The sequence below is a fragment of the Myotis myotis genome, unplaced genomic scaffold, assembly GCF_014108235.1.
Source record: "Myotis myotis isolate mMyoMyo1 unplaced genomic scaffold, mMyoMyo1.p scaffold_m19_p_7, whole genome shotgun sequence".
Classification (NCBI taxonomy): domain Eukaryota; kingdom Metazoa; phylum Chordata; class Mammalia; order Chiroptera; family Vespertilionidae; genus Myotis; species Myotis myotis.
The window spans coordinates 90,536,684-90,551,621 of record NW_023416379.1 but is presented as its reverse complement, the minus strand read 5'-3'; the positions used below and the strand labels follow the sequence as shown (position 1 = coordinate 90,551,621).

At 38.8% G+C, this 14,938-nt stretch overlaps 1 protein-coding gene and 1 long non-coding RNA gene across 5 annotated transcripts in view; both read left to right on the top strand.

The window, feature by feature from the left end:
- Positions 1–14,938, top strand: part of ZFAND3 (zinc finger AN1-type containing 3) — a 346,984-nt gene that overhangs the window by 97,842 nt on the left and 234,204 nt on the right. For all 4 annotated transcript variants that reach the window (XM_036316889.1, XM_036316886.1, XM_036316887.1 and 1 more), the window contains exon 2: positions 2,792–2,832. In XM_036316889.1, coding sequence (XP_036172782.1) covers positions 2,792–2,832 — 41 coding nt within the window. The remainder of the gene's footprint in view (positions 1–2,791; positions 2,833–14,938) is intronic.
- LOC118660014 overlaps positions 11,992–14,938 on the top strand; it is a 34,945-nt gene continuing 31,998 nt past the window's right edge. Inside the window, exon 1 of the long non-coding RNA XR_004968785.1 lies at positions 11,992–12,583. This is a non-coding gene — a long non-coding RNA (uncharacterized LOC118660014). The remainder of the gene's footprint in view (positions 12,584–14,938) is intronic.

The window sequence follows — 14,938 nt, the reverse complement described above, 5'->3', positions numbered from 1 at the left end:
AGTAGAGTCTTAAAGAAAAATCTACCTGTTAACATAGCATCTCCTTTGGGAAAGAGAAATAATGACCATCCCTTCTTGGTCGGTCCCCCCCCCCCCCACCCCACCCCCCAAATATTGTCACCTTATGACAGTTACTAACCATTAGGTCTTTGGTTCCATTACATTGGCATACAATCATAGTCATCAGGGAATACTTCCTGAGGAAGGCTTTCATTATAAAATTTACTAAGGAGGCAGAAGAAAGTTGGTTTAATCCATGTGGAGGAGTGGCTCTGGGCAAAGACTAAAATATGGGGAAGGGAGTTGCTGAGGAATGAGGCTGTAAATAGGTCAGATTATTCAACAGAGTATTCCAGGAGTCTTTTGGAAGAAAGCTGTCGGAATGAGTCTAGTACTTGAGAAAGATTCAGGAAGGGAAATAGCAATGAGAATAACTTAACAGACAACTTATTATTGACTAGAGGCCCGGTTCATGAAATTCATGCACAGGAGGGGGTGGTCCCTCAGCCCCACTTGCACCCTCTCTAATCTGGAAGCCAGGGATTAGGCTTAAACTGGCAGTTGGACATCCCTTTTGCAATTCAGGACCTCAGGCTCCTAACCACTCACCTGCCTGCCTGCTCTAACCATTTTGCCTGCCTGCCTGATCCCCCCTACTGCCCTCCCGTGCCAGCCTGATCCCCCTAACTGCCCTCACTTGCTGGCCTGGTCGCCCCTATTAACTTTTTTTCCCCATCTTATCCCCTTCACACACAATTGTATTTGACTTTCTTACTGGCTTCTCCCTGTCACACAATTTCTCTCTCTCCTTTATGTAACACTTTTTCCTACTGACTCATCATTTATAAACTTTTCTTTCCTCGTTATTTCCTACTTGTGTTCCATCCTTCTTCTTCTCATCCTTTTCCTACCCTCCCTCCCTCCCTCCCCCCCACATTCCTTCTTTCCTTTATCTGTACCCCTGCCCTCCCTCCCCTTTCCCTTCCTTCCCACCTTATTTTTTTTCTTTACTTCCTTCCTTGGACTTGCTTTGCTTCCTCCCCCAATTTCTTCCTTCTTCCCATTCTCCTTTTAAGTAGTACTGGCTCCCCTTTAAAACTTTTCTTCCCTCTTTCTCTCTCATCCTACCTTTCCCATACATTCTTCCACTGTTTTAATATCTATCTACCTGCCTAATTATTCACTATCATTTATCTTTTTTCTTTTCTGACTCCTACTTTTAAAATCTGTCCCCAATACACAACTATACTTGATTTTCATTATAGTTCCTGCAGCTTACTCACACATCCTCTTTCCTTCTTTAACTCTGCTCTCTGCTAACTCCTTTATAAAGTTCTTCCCTCCCTCCTTCCCTTCTTAAAGCTTCTGCTGGGGCAGGCCGTTAACCCCCAGCCCAGAGCTCAGCCCTGGCCGGGTGTTCACTGCCCCCCCCCCCCCCCCTTCCCGGGCTTCCCTGTTGTTGTCCTGCTCCTATTCCCTGTCTAGGACACCCGGCCCAGTGAGGGTGGCTGAGGCCCGCGCGGCCCTGGGCGCTGCTGCCAGGAAGCAGGAGCGCCTCTGCCCAGAAGGCCTCAGCTGTCCTCCAGCCTCCTCCCGCTTCTGCCTGTGCCCCACCCAAGGGGCGCACCTGCTCCACCCGCGTTTCCTTCCCTTTTCCATCCCTGTATCTTTTTCTTGTTCCCTTTCTGTATTTCTGTTTCTCCTCTCAGCCTGCCTTCCTCTCCCTCTCCTTCCTTATCCTCTCCTGTCGTATCCTATCCTATCCTGGGCCTTTCAGCTGCCTGAGCAGAGCACGGGGATGCAACCTGCTGATCTGGTCGTGACATGATGCTGTAATGGACAAATTTACATATTCCTCTATTATTAGATTAGATTGCCCACTGTGTTGTGCCTGGGCTGCTGTGTGATGCCACATACTGTGCTGTGTTGTGAACAGAGGATCGCAGGATGGCCTTTGGAGTTGGCTCAGTACCGAGGTCACATACTTCCTCTGTACTTCTCCAACTGTGTGACCTTGGGCAAGCTGCTCATCTTTCACGTGGGCATGGGACTGTATGGCCTTGATTTCCTAAGACCTCTGAATTTCAGACCCCTTGTAGGAGGTGGTGGGAACATTTTCTCATTTAAATTAGTCATTCCTTGTAGCCAATTGCATGATGTTTCATGGTTGTACAAATGTTAATGTGATTTTTAAAAAATGCATTTAGAAGCAAAGCAATATGATAATACCCATTTCAGGGATGTTAGGAAGATTACGATAATGCATGTCAAGTGCCCACTCAAGTTATTTTTCCGAGACTAGTAGCTATTATTAACGAGGAAAGGACATGAAAAATAATTTTATTGGGAACATCTGAAGAAAGAATTTTAAACAGCAAGGTCATAATGTGACCAGGATCTTGAAATAGGAGTGGAATGAGGGGGAAAAAAGACAAGAGAAAAGTTCAAGTAATGCTGTAGAGAAAAATGAATGTGTATACAGTGAGGAAGTTTTGCCCCTTTACAGACAAAGTTTTCATTATAGTGATAACTTCGTGATATATGCTCCAGTGTGAACAGCAGGAATGTGGTAATTATGTGGGAGAAATTGACTCTTGTGTCATCATCTTAAGCTGCTAATCACAAAAAATAATGCATTGGATAACTCACAAACAAAAAGTATTGTGTTTTGTTGTGGGGGTGGTGTGGCTGGTTGGGGATTTATTATTAGTTTATTAGTGTGGTTGCCTGGCCAATGATACTGAATTTTTAGCTCTTCTTTCTTTTTGTTCCTTTTTCTTTTTTGCCCCAGGTCCAGCAAGACTATGAACCTCTGTTCCAAATGCTTTGCTGGTAAGTGCAGAAAAGGATTTTTTATTTACTTTTATTTTTCTTCTTTTGGTTGTTCCTAAGACTAGCTACATCATTTGGCCCTCCTTTGGGTTTATGCATGGGGATTTGTTTCTTTGTTTGTGTGTGAAAGCAATTTCTCTTCACCAAGGTGCTTCATATATTTCCCTAGGACTATTGAAATAGCCTCCCCGAATGAAATGAAATCTTATGTGTACTTGCATCAAACAAACTGTCCTTGATGTACAGTTGTGGTGTATAGTGGAATTGTAAAAACTCACATTGTACTAGGGTAATATATGTTCATGTTTGACCTTGAATGATTAATGGTGAATGTTGCCTTTACCAATGAGAATGCAAGAGAAAGAATATTTCATATTGGAGTCAGGAAGACAATCATGCTGAATTAGCCTTTTCTAATCCAGTCCCTCATTTAAATCACCTTGGGTAAGTCACTTAATCTCTTTGGGCATTAGATTCATCATTTGTAACATGAAGGGTTGGGGTTTGATGTTTACCAGGTGTTCTTTCCAGCTCCAAATGTTGATTGGTTGACTCCCTGAATTTATGATCCCTTCATGAAGTTGCAGCCTTCATGCTTTTTTTTAAAAAAAGAACTTTATATCCAAATGATCTTATATAAAGTAACTGAGTCTTTACTACTTGAGATATGTTTTTCCTTTTAATCTTTTAATTGAGATATGTTTAACTTAATGTAACGTTCCTTCTTTATTTATTTTTGTCAAAGATAAACAAAGTTGGACACTAGTTAAAGTGGTAAGGACAGCTCTTAATGAGTAATTTACTGCTACAATACAAAGTCCTGTGTGAACTGAACTGGATTTGTGCAGAGGGACTGGTTATTTTAAAAGGTGAGGGACTAGACAGGGTTTGCTATCTTGGCTCAATAGAGTCAGGGAAGTGACAAATTACAAAGGGTTTGGTCAGTGTAAATGATAAGGTGGGGCGGTGCCTCTTAGCTGACAACCATGGAAGTTGATTCTATTCTACAGAGACAGGGACTGAGACCCTCTCCTTCTTGATGATCACCTTTTAAAGCATTGGTTCTCAACCTGTGGGTCGCGGCCCCTTTGGGGTCGCCTAAGACCATCGGAAAACACATATATAATTACATATTGTTTTTGTGATTACTCACTATGCTTTAATTATGTTCAATTTGTAACAATGAAAATATATCCTGCATATCAGATATTTACATTATGATTCATAACAGTAGCAAAATTACAGTTATGAAGTAGCCACGAAAATAATTTTATGGTTGGGGGTCACTACAACATGAGGAACTGTATTAAAGGGTCGCGGCATGAGGAAGGTTGAGAACCACTGTTTTAAAGGAATGGCTTTCATATCCTTGAGCAAAAATTCCAGAATTGTAGGAGATACATATACATCTCAAAGGGTCAAGGATAATTCACAGTTGTAAACTCTTTTTATTAAGTGCTCTAAGATAGGGTGCTCTGGGGCCTGTAGTCAGATGTTGGTTATAACAAACCTTAAATTCTTTTGGCAACCCAGAGCTTTCCTAGGCAGGCACTTAAAGCGGGGCTAGTCAACCTAGGGATGGGGTCTTGAGCTGTTAGAAACTGTTAGTGTTTGTTTAAATCTTCTACTGTTGGGGGAGAGGAATAGATGAAATCATTTGTGTTAAGAGTCTGTAGTTTTTATAGGCAGAGGTTGAGGCCTAGTTGAGAAAAGGGCTCAAGAGGATCCTAGCTAGAGTTTGGTAAAGGGGAGAATTTTTGTCAATTTTTATCTTCTATTCATTATGCTGTTTGAGCGCCAAATTAATTATAGTATAAGCTTTAGACCTTTGCATTTATGTCTAAACTAGGGGGTAAGTGGGAAGGAGTTGAGAGGGCTGGGAAAGCTGACAGTTTGTATCTGTTAAACGTTTAGAATTTGTCAGATACTTTAGGTCTTTATAAGGTAAGTTTGGTTTTTATCTAACTTCTAGGAGTATCTCTGCCATGTTAAACAAATGTATTCTGCTTTTCTTATTCTTCATATCTACAATTACAGATATGAAGAGATGCTTCCTCACTGATGTGAGTTAAACTTTATAGTAAAAATGAAAGGAGCAATAAGACAAAATGTTTTGTGGTTATTTCCATAACAGGGTTGCAAATTCTTATATCATAGCAGGTAAATTAAAACATTTTTGCATTAACCTGCAGCTCTTACTGCTTGGAGTTATACTCTAATCTCTTTTCTGCTTTTATTCCCTGTTAGAAATTAAGAATAGAAGTGGCTTAATTCTAGTAACCCTTGAAAGGGAAACATTGTAAGTTACAGCTAAATTTTGAGGATCTGCAGTAAGAGGAACAGAGTGAATCTGAAATTTTTAAGTTGGTTTCCTTTTAGACATTGTGGTGTACCCATCAGGGAAATAGTATTAAAATACTCCAGTTAGTTATTTTATAGCATGGTGAAGTTTGGGGAAGATAGTGGAATCAGTATGCTTCTCATACCTTGATTTTTCAAATCATCTTTTCCCAGAAGAAAGGCAGCTTCTGTTTTTAAGATGAAGCATTTTTTTTATCTCAAGAACAATGATTTTAAATATGATAATGTTATATGCAGTAAATACCAATTATTCAAGAAAAATGATTTTACATATAATAATATTACATGCAATAAACACTAATATTTCAAGAATAAAAGGATTTCAAGTATAATATTACCAAAACTGTACTAACATAGTATGATATCTCAGAAGTTGTTGGAAATACTAAAAATCTGCAAATAACAGGATTACTTCTATTATATTCCATTATATATTTTTTCCCTCTGGCTCTATATTTGTTCATCAATTTATGTTGTTCATTATATTCCACAAATGAGATCATGTGATATTTATCTTTCTCTGACTGGCTTATTTTGCTTAGCATGATGCTCTCCAGGTCCATCCATGCTGTTGCAAATGGTAAGAGTTCCTTCTTTTTTACTGCAGCGTAGTATTCCATTGTGTAGATGTATCGCAGTTTTCTAATCCACTCATCTGTTGATGGGCACTTAGGCTGTTTCCAAATATTAGCTATTGTAAATTATGCTGCTATGAACATAGGGGTGCATATATCCTTTCTGATTGGTGTTTCTGATTTCTTGGGATATAGTCCTAGAAGTGGGATGACTGGGTCAAATGGGAGTTCCATTTTTAATTTTTTGAGGAAACTCCATACTCATGTGCACTTGAGAAGAATGTATATTCTGTTGCATTGGGGAGAAATGTTCTATGAATGTCTATTAAATCCATCTGATCCAGTGTTTCCTTTAGAGTCTCTGTTTCCTTGTTAAGTTTTTGTCTGGAAGATCTGTCCAGGGAAGTCAGAGGGGTGTTCAAGTCCCCTACTATGACTGTATTGTTGTCAATCTCTCCGTTAAAGTCCTCTAGAAGTTTTTTTTATATATTTAGCTGCACCTATATTGGATGCATAAATGTTTACCAGGGTTATATCCTCTTGTTGAATTGATCCCTTTAGTATTATGTAGTGACCTTTGTTGTCTCTTGTGATGGCCTTTATTTTAAAGTCTATTTTGTAGATATGAATATTGCTGCTACAGCTTTTATTTTTTTCTTTTCCATTTGCATGGAAATTTTTTTCCCATCCCTTCACTTTCATCCTGTGTGTGTATCTTTTGTTTTGAGGTGGGTCTCTTGTAGACAGCTTATAGTTGGGCCATGTTTTTGTATCCATTCAGCTACCCTACACCTTTTGATTGGAGCATTTAATCCATTTACAGTTAGGGTTATTATCGAGAGGTACTTATTTATAGCCATTTTAATTCTGTATGGCTAGCTTTCTCTCTCTGTTTCTTCTCAGCAATCCCTTATAGCAATCCCTTTAACATTTCTTGTAATGCTAGCTTGGTGGTGATGAACTCCTTTAGGCTTTTTTTATCTGGGAAGCTCTTTATTTGACCGTCTATCTTGAATGATAGCCTCGCTGGATATAGTAACCTTGGTCTCAGAAGATCTGCTTTCCATTACCTTGAGTACTTCATGCAATTCCCTTCTGGCCTGTAGAGTTTCTGATGAGAAATCAGGTGTCAGCCTCATGGGAACTCCTTTTTAGGTAACACTTTTTTTCTTTTTCTCTTGCTGCCTTTAAGATTCTCTCTTTGTCTTTAATTTTTGGCATTTTTATTATGATGTGTCTGGATGTGAGTCTGTTTGGGTTCTTCTTGTTTGGGTTTCTCTGTGCCTCCTGAACTTGTGTGATTTTTCTTTTACCAGGTGAGGGAAGTTTTCTACAGTTCTTTCTTCCAACACCTTTTCTATTCCTTTCTTCCTTTCTGCCTCTTTTGGTACACCTATTATTGTAACGTTGTTACGTGTCTCTCTGTCCCACAGCTCCCTTAAGCTGTCCTCATGTTTTTTAATTGTTTTTTTTCTTTTTGGTTCTCTAATTGAGTGATATTTTCAACTCTGTCTTTTATTCACTGATTCGATCCTCACCTTCCCCTAATCTGCTGTGTATTCCTTCCAATGTGCTCTTTATTTGTGTTATGTCTTTCTTTATCTCAGACTGTTCTTTTTTCATAGTTATTATATCTTTTTTCATACTGTTGAGCACTTTAAAAATCATTACTCTGAACTCTGTTTCAGATAAATTTCTTATCTCTGCTTCATTTATCTCTTCCGGAGAATTCTCTAGTTCTTTCATTTGGGGGTTATTTCTTTGTTTCCTTATTTTGGTTGTCTTTCTGGGTTTGTGACTATGTATTGGATAGATCCTCCTACACCTCTCAATCTCTAGTGCAGGACAGTGTTAAAGGCTGTCTGACTAATTGGATCAGGCAAAGATTCAAAACCTGCGGAGACCATTTCTGTCTACAGACTAATAGGATTCTGACTTGAATTGCCCCCAGGCAATCATCCGAAGGTGTGGTGAGAGTTTTTTCAACAGGGTGGGGCAGTTGCTTCTGCCTAGAGCAGCTGTGGGCAAGGATCCGGCCCGTTTGAAATGAATAAAACTATTGAAAAAAAAGACCGTACCCTTTTATGTAATGATGTTTACTTTGAATTTATATTAGTTCACACAAACACTCCATCCATGCTTTTGTTCTGGCCCTCCGGTCCAGTTTAAGAACCCATTGTGGCCCTCGAGTCAAAAAGTTTGCCCACCCCTGGCCTAGAGGCTGTTACTTTTAATCTCTTAAGTGGCCTCAGGGCAAAGTGTTTTCCAATAGGGCAGCGGTTCTCAACCTGTGGGTCGCGACCCCTTTGGCTGTGGAACGACCCTTTCACAGGGGTCGCCTAAGACCATCCTGCATATCAGATATTTACATTACGATTCATAACAGTAGCAACATTACAGTTATGAAGTAGCAACAAAAATAATTTTACGGTTGGGTCACAACATGAGGAACTGAATTTAAAGGGCCAGAAGGTTGAGAACCACTGCAGCAGGGTGTGTCGATTGTCTTCCCCCCAGGCAAGGCAGATGTCTATGTGGGAAAGATGTCCTCCGCTGTGTGAGGGAATGGCTCAACCCAGGAAACTTGGGGTGTCTGCCTTCTGAGCTCTATCTCCCGAGTCCCCACTCCTGGGTTCTGCTCTCACAGCTCCAGTCCACTTCACCCTCTCTTTGCCAGAGCACAAGGTGTCTGGCTCCACCGGGAATTTTTGTGCGTTGGCCCTTCAAGAGGGTGCCTGAACTTTCAGCTGCCACTCCCTGGCAGACAGGCCCCCCCACCCCCCTTTTTACAGCTGGATGTTATATGGGTACCCTCCTCAGATTTGGTGCTCTCTGCTGAGGAGCCCAGCTTCAGGATTAGATCCCAGAGTTCTCAGTGGCACTCCCTCACAGCTGAGACTCTCCGGGACTTCAATTGCCATCTGTGGGTGCCCGGCTAGCCCTTTCGTGCCTCCACCCCTCCTACCAGTCTCTATGCAGTCTACACTTTTGGTCCTTGGGTATCAGGGTTCTTTCCTGTGAGTTTTCCATTGATTATTCAGGAAGCCTTTCCACATTTCAGTTATAATTCCAGCTTGTTCCTGGGGGCATGTCTGTGCAGCATCCAGCTACTCTGCTGCCATTTTTCTAAAATGAAGCAATTGAAATAGGGCATATCTGTCTGTCCTAGCCGGTTTGCCTCAGTGGATTGAAACATCAGCTGCGGACGAAAGGGTCCCGGGTTCGATTCTGGTCAAAGGCATGTCCCTTGGTTGCAGGCTCCTCCCTAGTTTGGGCCCTGGTCATGACGCATGCAGCAAGTAACTAATCAATGTATTTCTCTCACATTGATATTTCTCTCTGTCTTTCCCTCTCTCTTGGAAAAATACCCTCGGGTGGGGATGAAATAGGGTATATCTGTCTTTGTAATTCTGTTGACTTTGATTTTTTTAAAGCTGAAAGTCTAAGAAAGATTTCTTATGTATAACACATATTGGTTATATATTTGTCGAAAAGAGTTCAGCTCATCAAATTCTCTCAATCATTGTGTTGTCTATTGGAGTGTATCTGTTTGCTGTGGGTGTATGAAAAACCAGAATATTATAGAAAGTAATGTAGAAAACATCCCCAAGCCAATTCGGAATTAACAAATACTAATATTTTGGTCTTCTCCCACTTTGTAACATTTTAAAAGGAAACTAAAATTTCGTAGTTTTCTTTTATCTCAGTTATCCTTTTTCCACTTTAGAGACAACCACTATTTTTTTTAAAATTGATTTCAAAGAGGAAGGGAGAGGGAGAGAGATAGAAACATCAGTGATGAGAGAGAATCATTGATCGGCTCCCTCCTGCACACATCACACTGGGAATCGAGTGCGTAACCCTTGCATATGGCCTGACCGGGAATTGAACTGTGACCAACAACCTCCGTTCTTATCCTTGTATTTATACTTTTATTATGAATAGGTATTTATGTAAGTAATATATGATTCTGTTTTTAAAGTGTTTAAGTAATATGTTATACTAGTCATTCTACAACTTGCATTCTTTTTTAATAATGCTTTTAGAAACCAATCATGATGACACATGTTGCTTTAGTTCATTTTAACTGTTAAAATAATTCTATTATCATTAATGTCCTAGAGCATTCTCCGTTTATGGCTTTTTGTACCAGTGAATATATATAACAACATCCCTTTGGTACTCCTCAGTGTAGTTGATGAATTATTAGCCACCCTCATTATACTATGCCCCAATTTATCTGTTCCCGTTAATGGACATGTAAGTTCTTTTCAACTACTGTTTTTATATCACAATTGCAACCTCATGTTTGCTCTATTTTTTAAAAAATTAACACATTTGATTATATTAAGACTGTTTCTATATTGGAAACCCTATTCTTTGTGGGGTAGCTTTGTTGTTTTTAAATGAAAGCAAGACAAGGGCAGTAGTTCCTTAATTGATTAGCAAAGCTGAACTCTGGCAGCCCTTTTGGACCTCTTAGTCTATAGCAGTTTGCTGTCTTACTAATAAGCGTTCATAAATTGTGTAGCTAATTGTTATGCTAGTCAAGGTAAATGAAGCAGTGTGAAGATATTATGGAAATTATGTCAAAAACAATTGTTGCAAAATGCTCAGTTTTGTAAGTAACAGAAAGACAACGCCTTTTAGGCTTTAAGTAGAAAAAATGTGACCATATGTCAGTACTTTAGGCAAAAAGGAAGAAATTTGTCACTGGGTCTTTTAAGATACTTTGACTGTCCTTTGGCTTTATTTCTGTTCACATGTTTGTCTAAAGTTGTGGTCTCTATACTGGTGCATGGGATTGTCCATTGAGGCACTAAGAGAAAATTGTAGAATTTCTACTTACATCTATTTTTATTATCCTTTACATATTAATGTTTATAATGTACATAATCTAATTGCTATTGGTTTCCTGGAGTTGCTATAACAAATTACCACAAATTTGGTGACTTAAACAACAGAAATTTATTCTCTCACAGTTCTGGAGGCCAGAAGTTTGAAATCAAGAGGTCAGCAAGCAAGGTTGGTTTCTTATAGATTCTGAGAGAAAATCTATTCCATTCCTTTCCTTGGCATTCCTTGGCTTCTGGACATTACTCAGGTCTCTGTTTTATCTTCACATGCCCTTCTCACTTGTGTTTCTCTTTTTACTCCGTCTTTTCTAAGGACAAGTGTCATTGGCTTTAGGGCCCACCCTTATGTAGGATGATCTTATCTTGAAATCCTTAGTTACATTTGCAAAGGTGCTTTTTCCAAATAAGATTACATCTATAGGTTCCGGGTGAACTTTTTGGGGAGATGGGGATGGGGCGGGGTTTGAGGATGGGTCACACCATTCAATACACCGCAGGGGTATTTAATTATTAAAACAACACACAGACATGTAAGGGGTATGTGCTCAAATTTTATAGTAATGTTGTACCTCTACCAAAGAAGTTTGGAGACCCCTAGTTTTGAGATCTGCTTGGGTTAGATGTGGTTGTCCCTTTTTCATGTATAAGATACTCTCTTGACTCCACCATGCTGCAGATCCTTGATCTGGCTATTTCCTTTGTGCTTGAATTAGAGGGTTACAGTGAGGTTGCCCTTTGACACTTTTCCTGGTTATAACAAACCTTGCACTTAATTACTTGTCCATAGTAGAAATGGTTGGTAAAATGATAGGGCTTTATTTTCAGACCATTAATGTATAACTAAAATGTGATTTTTAATATACAAAATTTTCTGTCAATTAAAAATGTCTCACTGCTCAGCTGGTTCTTAGTGTGTAAACTAGAGCTAGCTTATGTTAACAATCCTATTACCAAAGTTCTTTTTTTAATTTCTTAATTTACTTTTAGAGTAAATATTGCATATAGAGAAGAAAAAAAATACCTTAATCTAACACTTCTGGTTGGGAGAAAAATAATAAGGGTATAATCTTAAAAGACGAATTCCATAAAAAGGATACTTAAAAAAGAAGTGGAATAAGAATTAATGTTTGTGAAATAAGATGGAAGAAGGGCAAGGACAAATATCCATGCCTTTAAAAAGACGATAAAATTCTGAGATGAAATAATTGCAATAATAATTAATTAAGATTTCTGCAGTCCTTTTATAATATTTTTAAAATATATTTTTATTGATTTCAGAGAGGAAGGGAGAGGGAGAGAGAAATAGAAATATTGATGATGAGAGAGAATCATTGATGGTCTGCTTCCTGCATGCCCCCTACTGGGGATCAATTCTGCAACCTGGGCATGTGCCCTTGAATGGAATCGAACCCAGGACCCTTCAGTCTGCAGGCTGATGCTCTATCCACTAACCCAGACCAGCTAGGATAACCCTTTTATAATTGAAATCCATTTTGCATAATATTTATCTCATTTGATCCCCACAACTTTGGTGATTTTGTATCTCTGTATTCCAGATGAGGAATGTGTGGCTCGGATTTATTAAATAATGTTCCAAAGATTAAATAAAATTTAAAGCAAAAAACTGAGATTTGATATTAGGTGTTTAGCGGTCTCCAACCTTTTGGACCTCACGGACACCAGTGGTCCACGGACCACCGGTTGGCGGCCCATGGTTTAGACTACAAATCTCCCACTATTCGATATTGTTAGAAGTGAAGGTAGTAGGTTTAGATGGAAATGTACTGTAAAAACCCTGTGAGGATGTCACAGTAGCATTGTTTTACATTTGTGCGTAAGTTAGGGCTGTACATTTTCCTTGTATGTTCTCTTTAATTCAGTTTCAGTTTGTCTTTAGGTCTCCAGGGAAAATCAGAGAAATAGTGCTGGAAGCTTCACAGCATAGCTAATTTGGGAAAGGTTTGCATGTGTGTTGCGGGGGAGTGTTTTTGTCTAATGCGATTTCTATTTTGGTGGTGCGCTATTCATTTCTTAACATCTTTCTTATTCATGTTCGTATAACTTTTAGCTCATTAACCTTGCTCTCTGCACTGCATAGTGAAGCACCATTTCTAATTTAGTCTCCAGTGCTTAGCTTCGCAGAAGGTTTTCTTAAAAAAAAAAAATTGGAGGTGTGATTTAATTGTAGGGCTGTTTGCACATTGTCGGTATGAAGGCAAAGATGAGGTTCATATTTAGATAGTGCAACCTGCAGGTTTCATTTGTTAAACCTGCTTGTTGGTATTCCCATTCTCTCATACATGAGTGCATAATGGTGTTGAAAAAAATTCTCGTTTTGTTGTATCCATACTTAGCAATTTGGTTGAGTTATGGGAGAGCACCGAATCCTAACTGCTAGACCACCAGGGAGCCTCTGGTTGAGTTATGGAAAAGCCTGTCCTCTGCCTTGTGTATTTGCTCATTTGGAAACCTTGTATAGTTTATAGAGACACTGGTGATTTGTTCCCCCGTCTCCCTGTGGGTTTTATTCCATATTACAATCTAATTCCACCTCCTACTCCCATACTCCTGTGCCGTTAAGATGCAGTTTGTTTCATCGTGTGTTTTTGTAATCCAAACTGAATGTAATGAGCTATGTGCTTTAGGGACCCGGCTTTGCCTTGCCAATTAGAACAAAGCGGTTACTGAGAAAGAGTATGTTTTAAATAAAACATGGCACCTCTGAGTGGGACTGACACTCATTTGGGAGTAAAAGAGATGGTTTTAACTCTTTGACTCACAAAGAAGAGCCATTACTAAAGATCAGTAGTATTTTTGGGGAAAGAACGGTAAAGATTTACCTCCATAAAATACGGTTTGTAAATTTCCTCATGGACTAAATTAAAAATTTGTCCTTTCAAGCCTACTTTTTTTTTTCTTTTACAATTAAGATGTGTTAGCAAAATGCTCTAACTTCCTGAATATTTAACCAATGGCTGCTGGCAGTTTCTGAATTTTGAACTATTCATGCATAGAAAAGTGAGGGTATGGCTGGTAGCCTCTTTATTTTCTAATAGATCAAGTCAAGTTTTCAAATTAATAGAGAACCCCCAAAAGACACATGAAAATTATGAGGAAAAATATAAGATTTATAGCGCGTGGCTGTTATTTTCAGATGATAATAGAATTTTGAGTCATCAATGACTTAAGACTCTAATTTTAGCAGCACTTTCATTAAACATTTGAAGGACAGATCTCTTTAAGCAGATATTTATGGGCTGAAAGTTTACTGCTCTACTTCAAGGGAGGCTCCCTCCTAAGTTGGCTCTGGTATTGTATTTGTATCTGCACTAAAAATAACAGAATTCTGTTTTTAGCTTATATACCAAATAAACTTAAGAAGTTCAACATTGGCACATGAAGTTGCTTGTGTTTTTTTCTCTTTTCCGTTGGACTTAAAGTTAGACAACATTTTAACATTTACTAACCTATACAAGTAAGAGAGAACAAAAGTAATACATTCCTATGGAACACTTTAATTAAAAAGTATGTACGTATACTTTGTTGAAAAAAAATTGTTTCTGGAAAAATGAGTTCTATACTAGAGGAAGCTAGTTTAATTGGAGAAAATTAAACTAACACTGTCCTATGAAAGGCTTATAAGCCCTACTGATGCTTTGAAGAGACAGTCATTATGACAACATTAATAAAATGCCCCATAATCAATTTTCCCCCCTAAAATGTATCTTCATTGATTTCACAGAAGAAGGGAGAAGGAAAGAGAGATAGAAACAATGATGAGAGAGAATCATTGATCGGCTGCCTCTAGCATGTCCCCTACTGGATCAAGCCCGCAACCCAGGCATGTGCCTTTGACCAGAATCAAATCTGGGACCCTTCAGTGCACAGACTGACTCTTTAGCCACTGAGCAAAACCAGCTAGGGCCCATGATCCATTTTTGAAGATTAATACTCATATTGATAGTATTTTAAGTTTGAACAAATTTCTGAGTAAAAATAACTAAAACTTTTATCTGCTGCTACATGGTTCTAACTTGTAGCTGAACTAACCGGCCAGGACAGATCACTTTAAAATATTAAACATCTTCAGAAATCACTGAATTAACTAGCTTTGCACAAAGTGATAATGGTGTTTTCTTTAATTCATATGGTGTAAGATTGAGTAGCTGTTAATCTCTATGCTTGAAGCACAAAGTAATGTCAGAAAGAGTCTCTTTCAAAAATTCTTTTAACACAGGTCCTAGACTTGTAATGGCAATTGAAAGCTAGATTGTTCATTTCTTCTATGCCATGTCTTGTAACATGTTTTTAGGA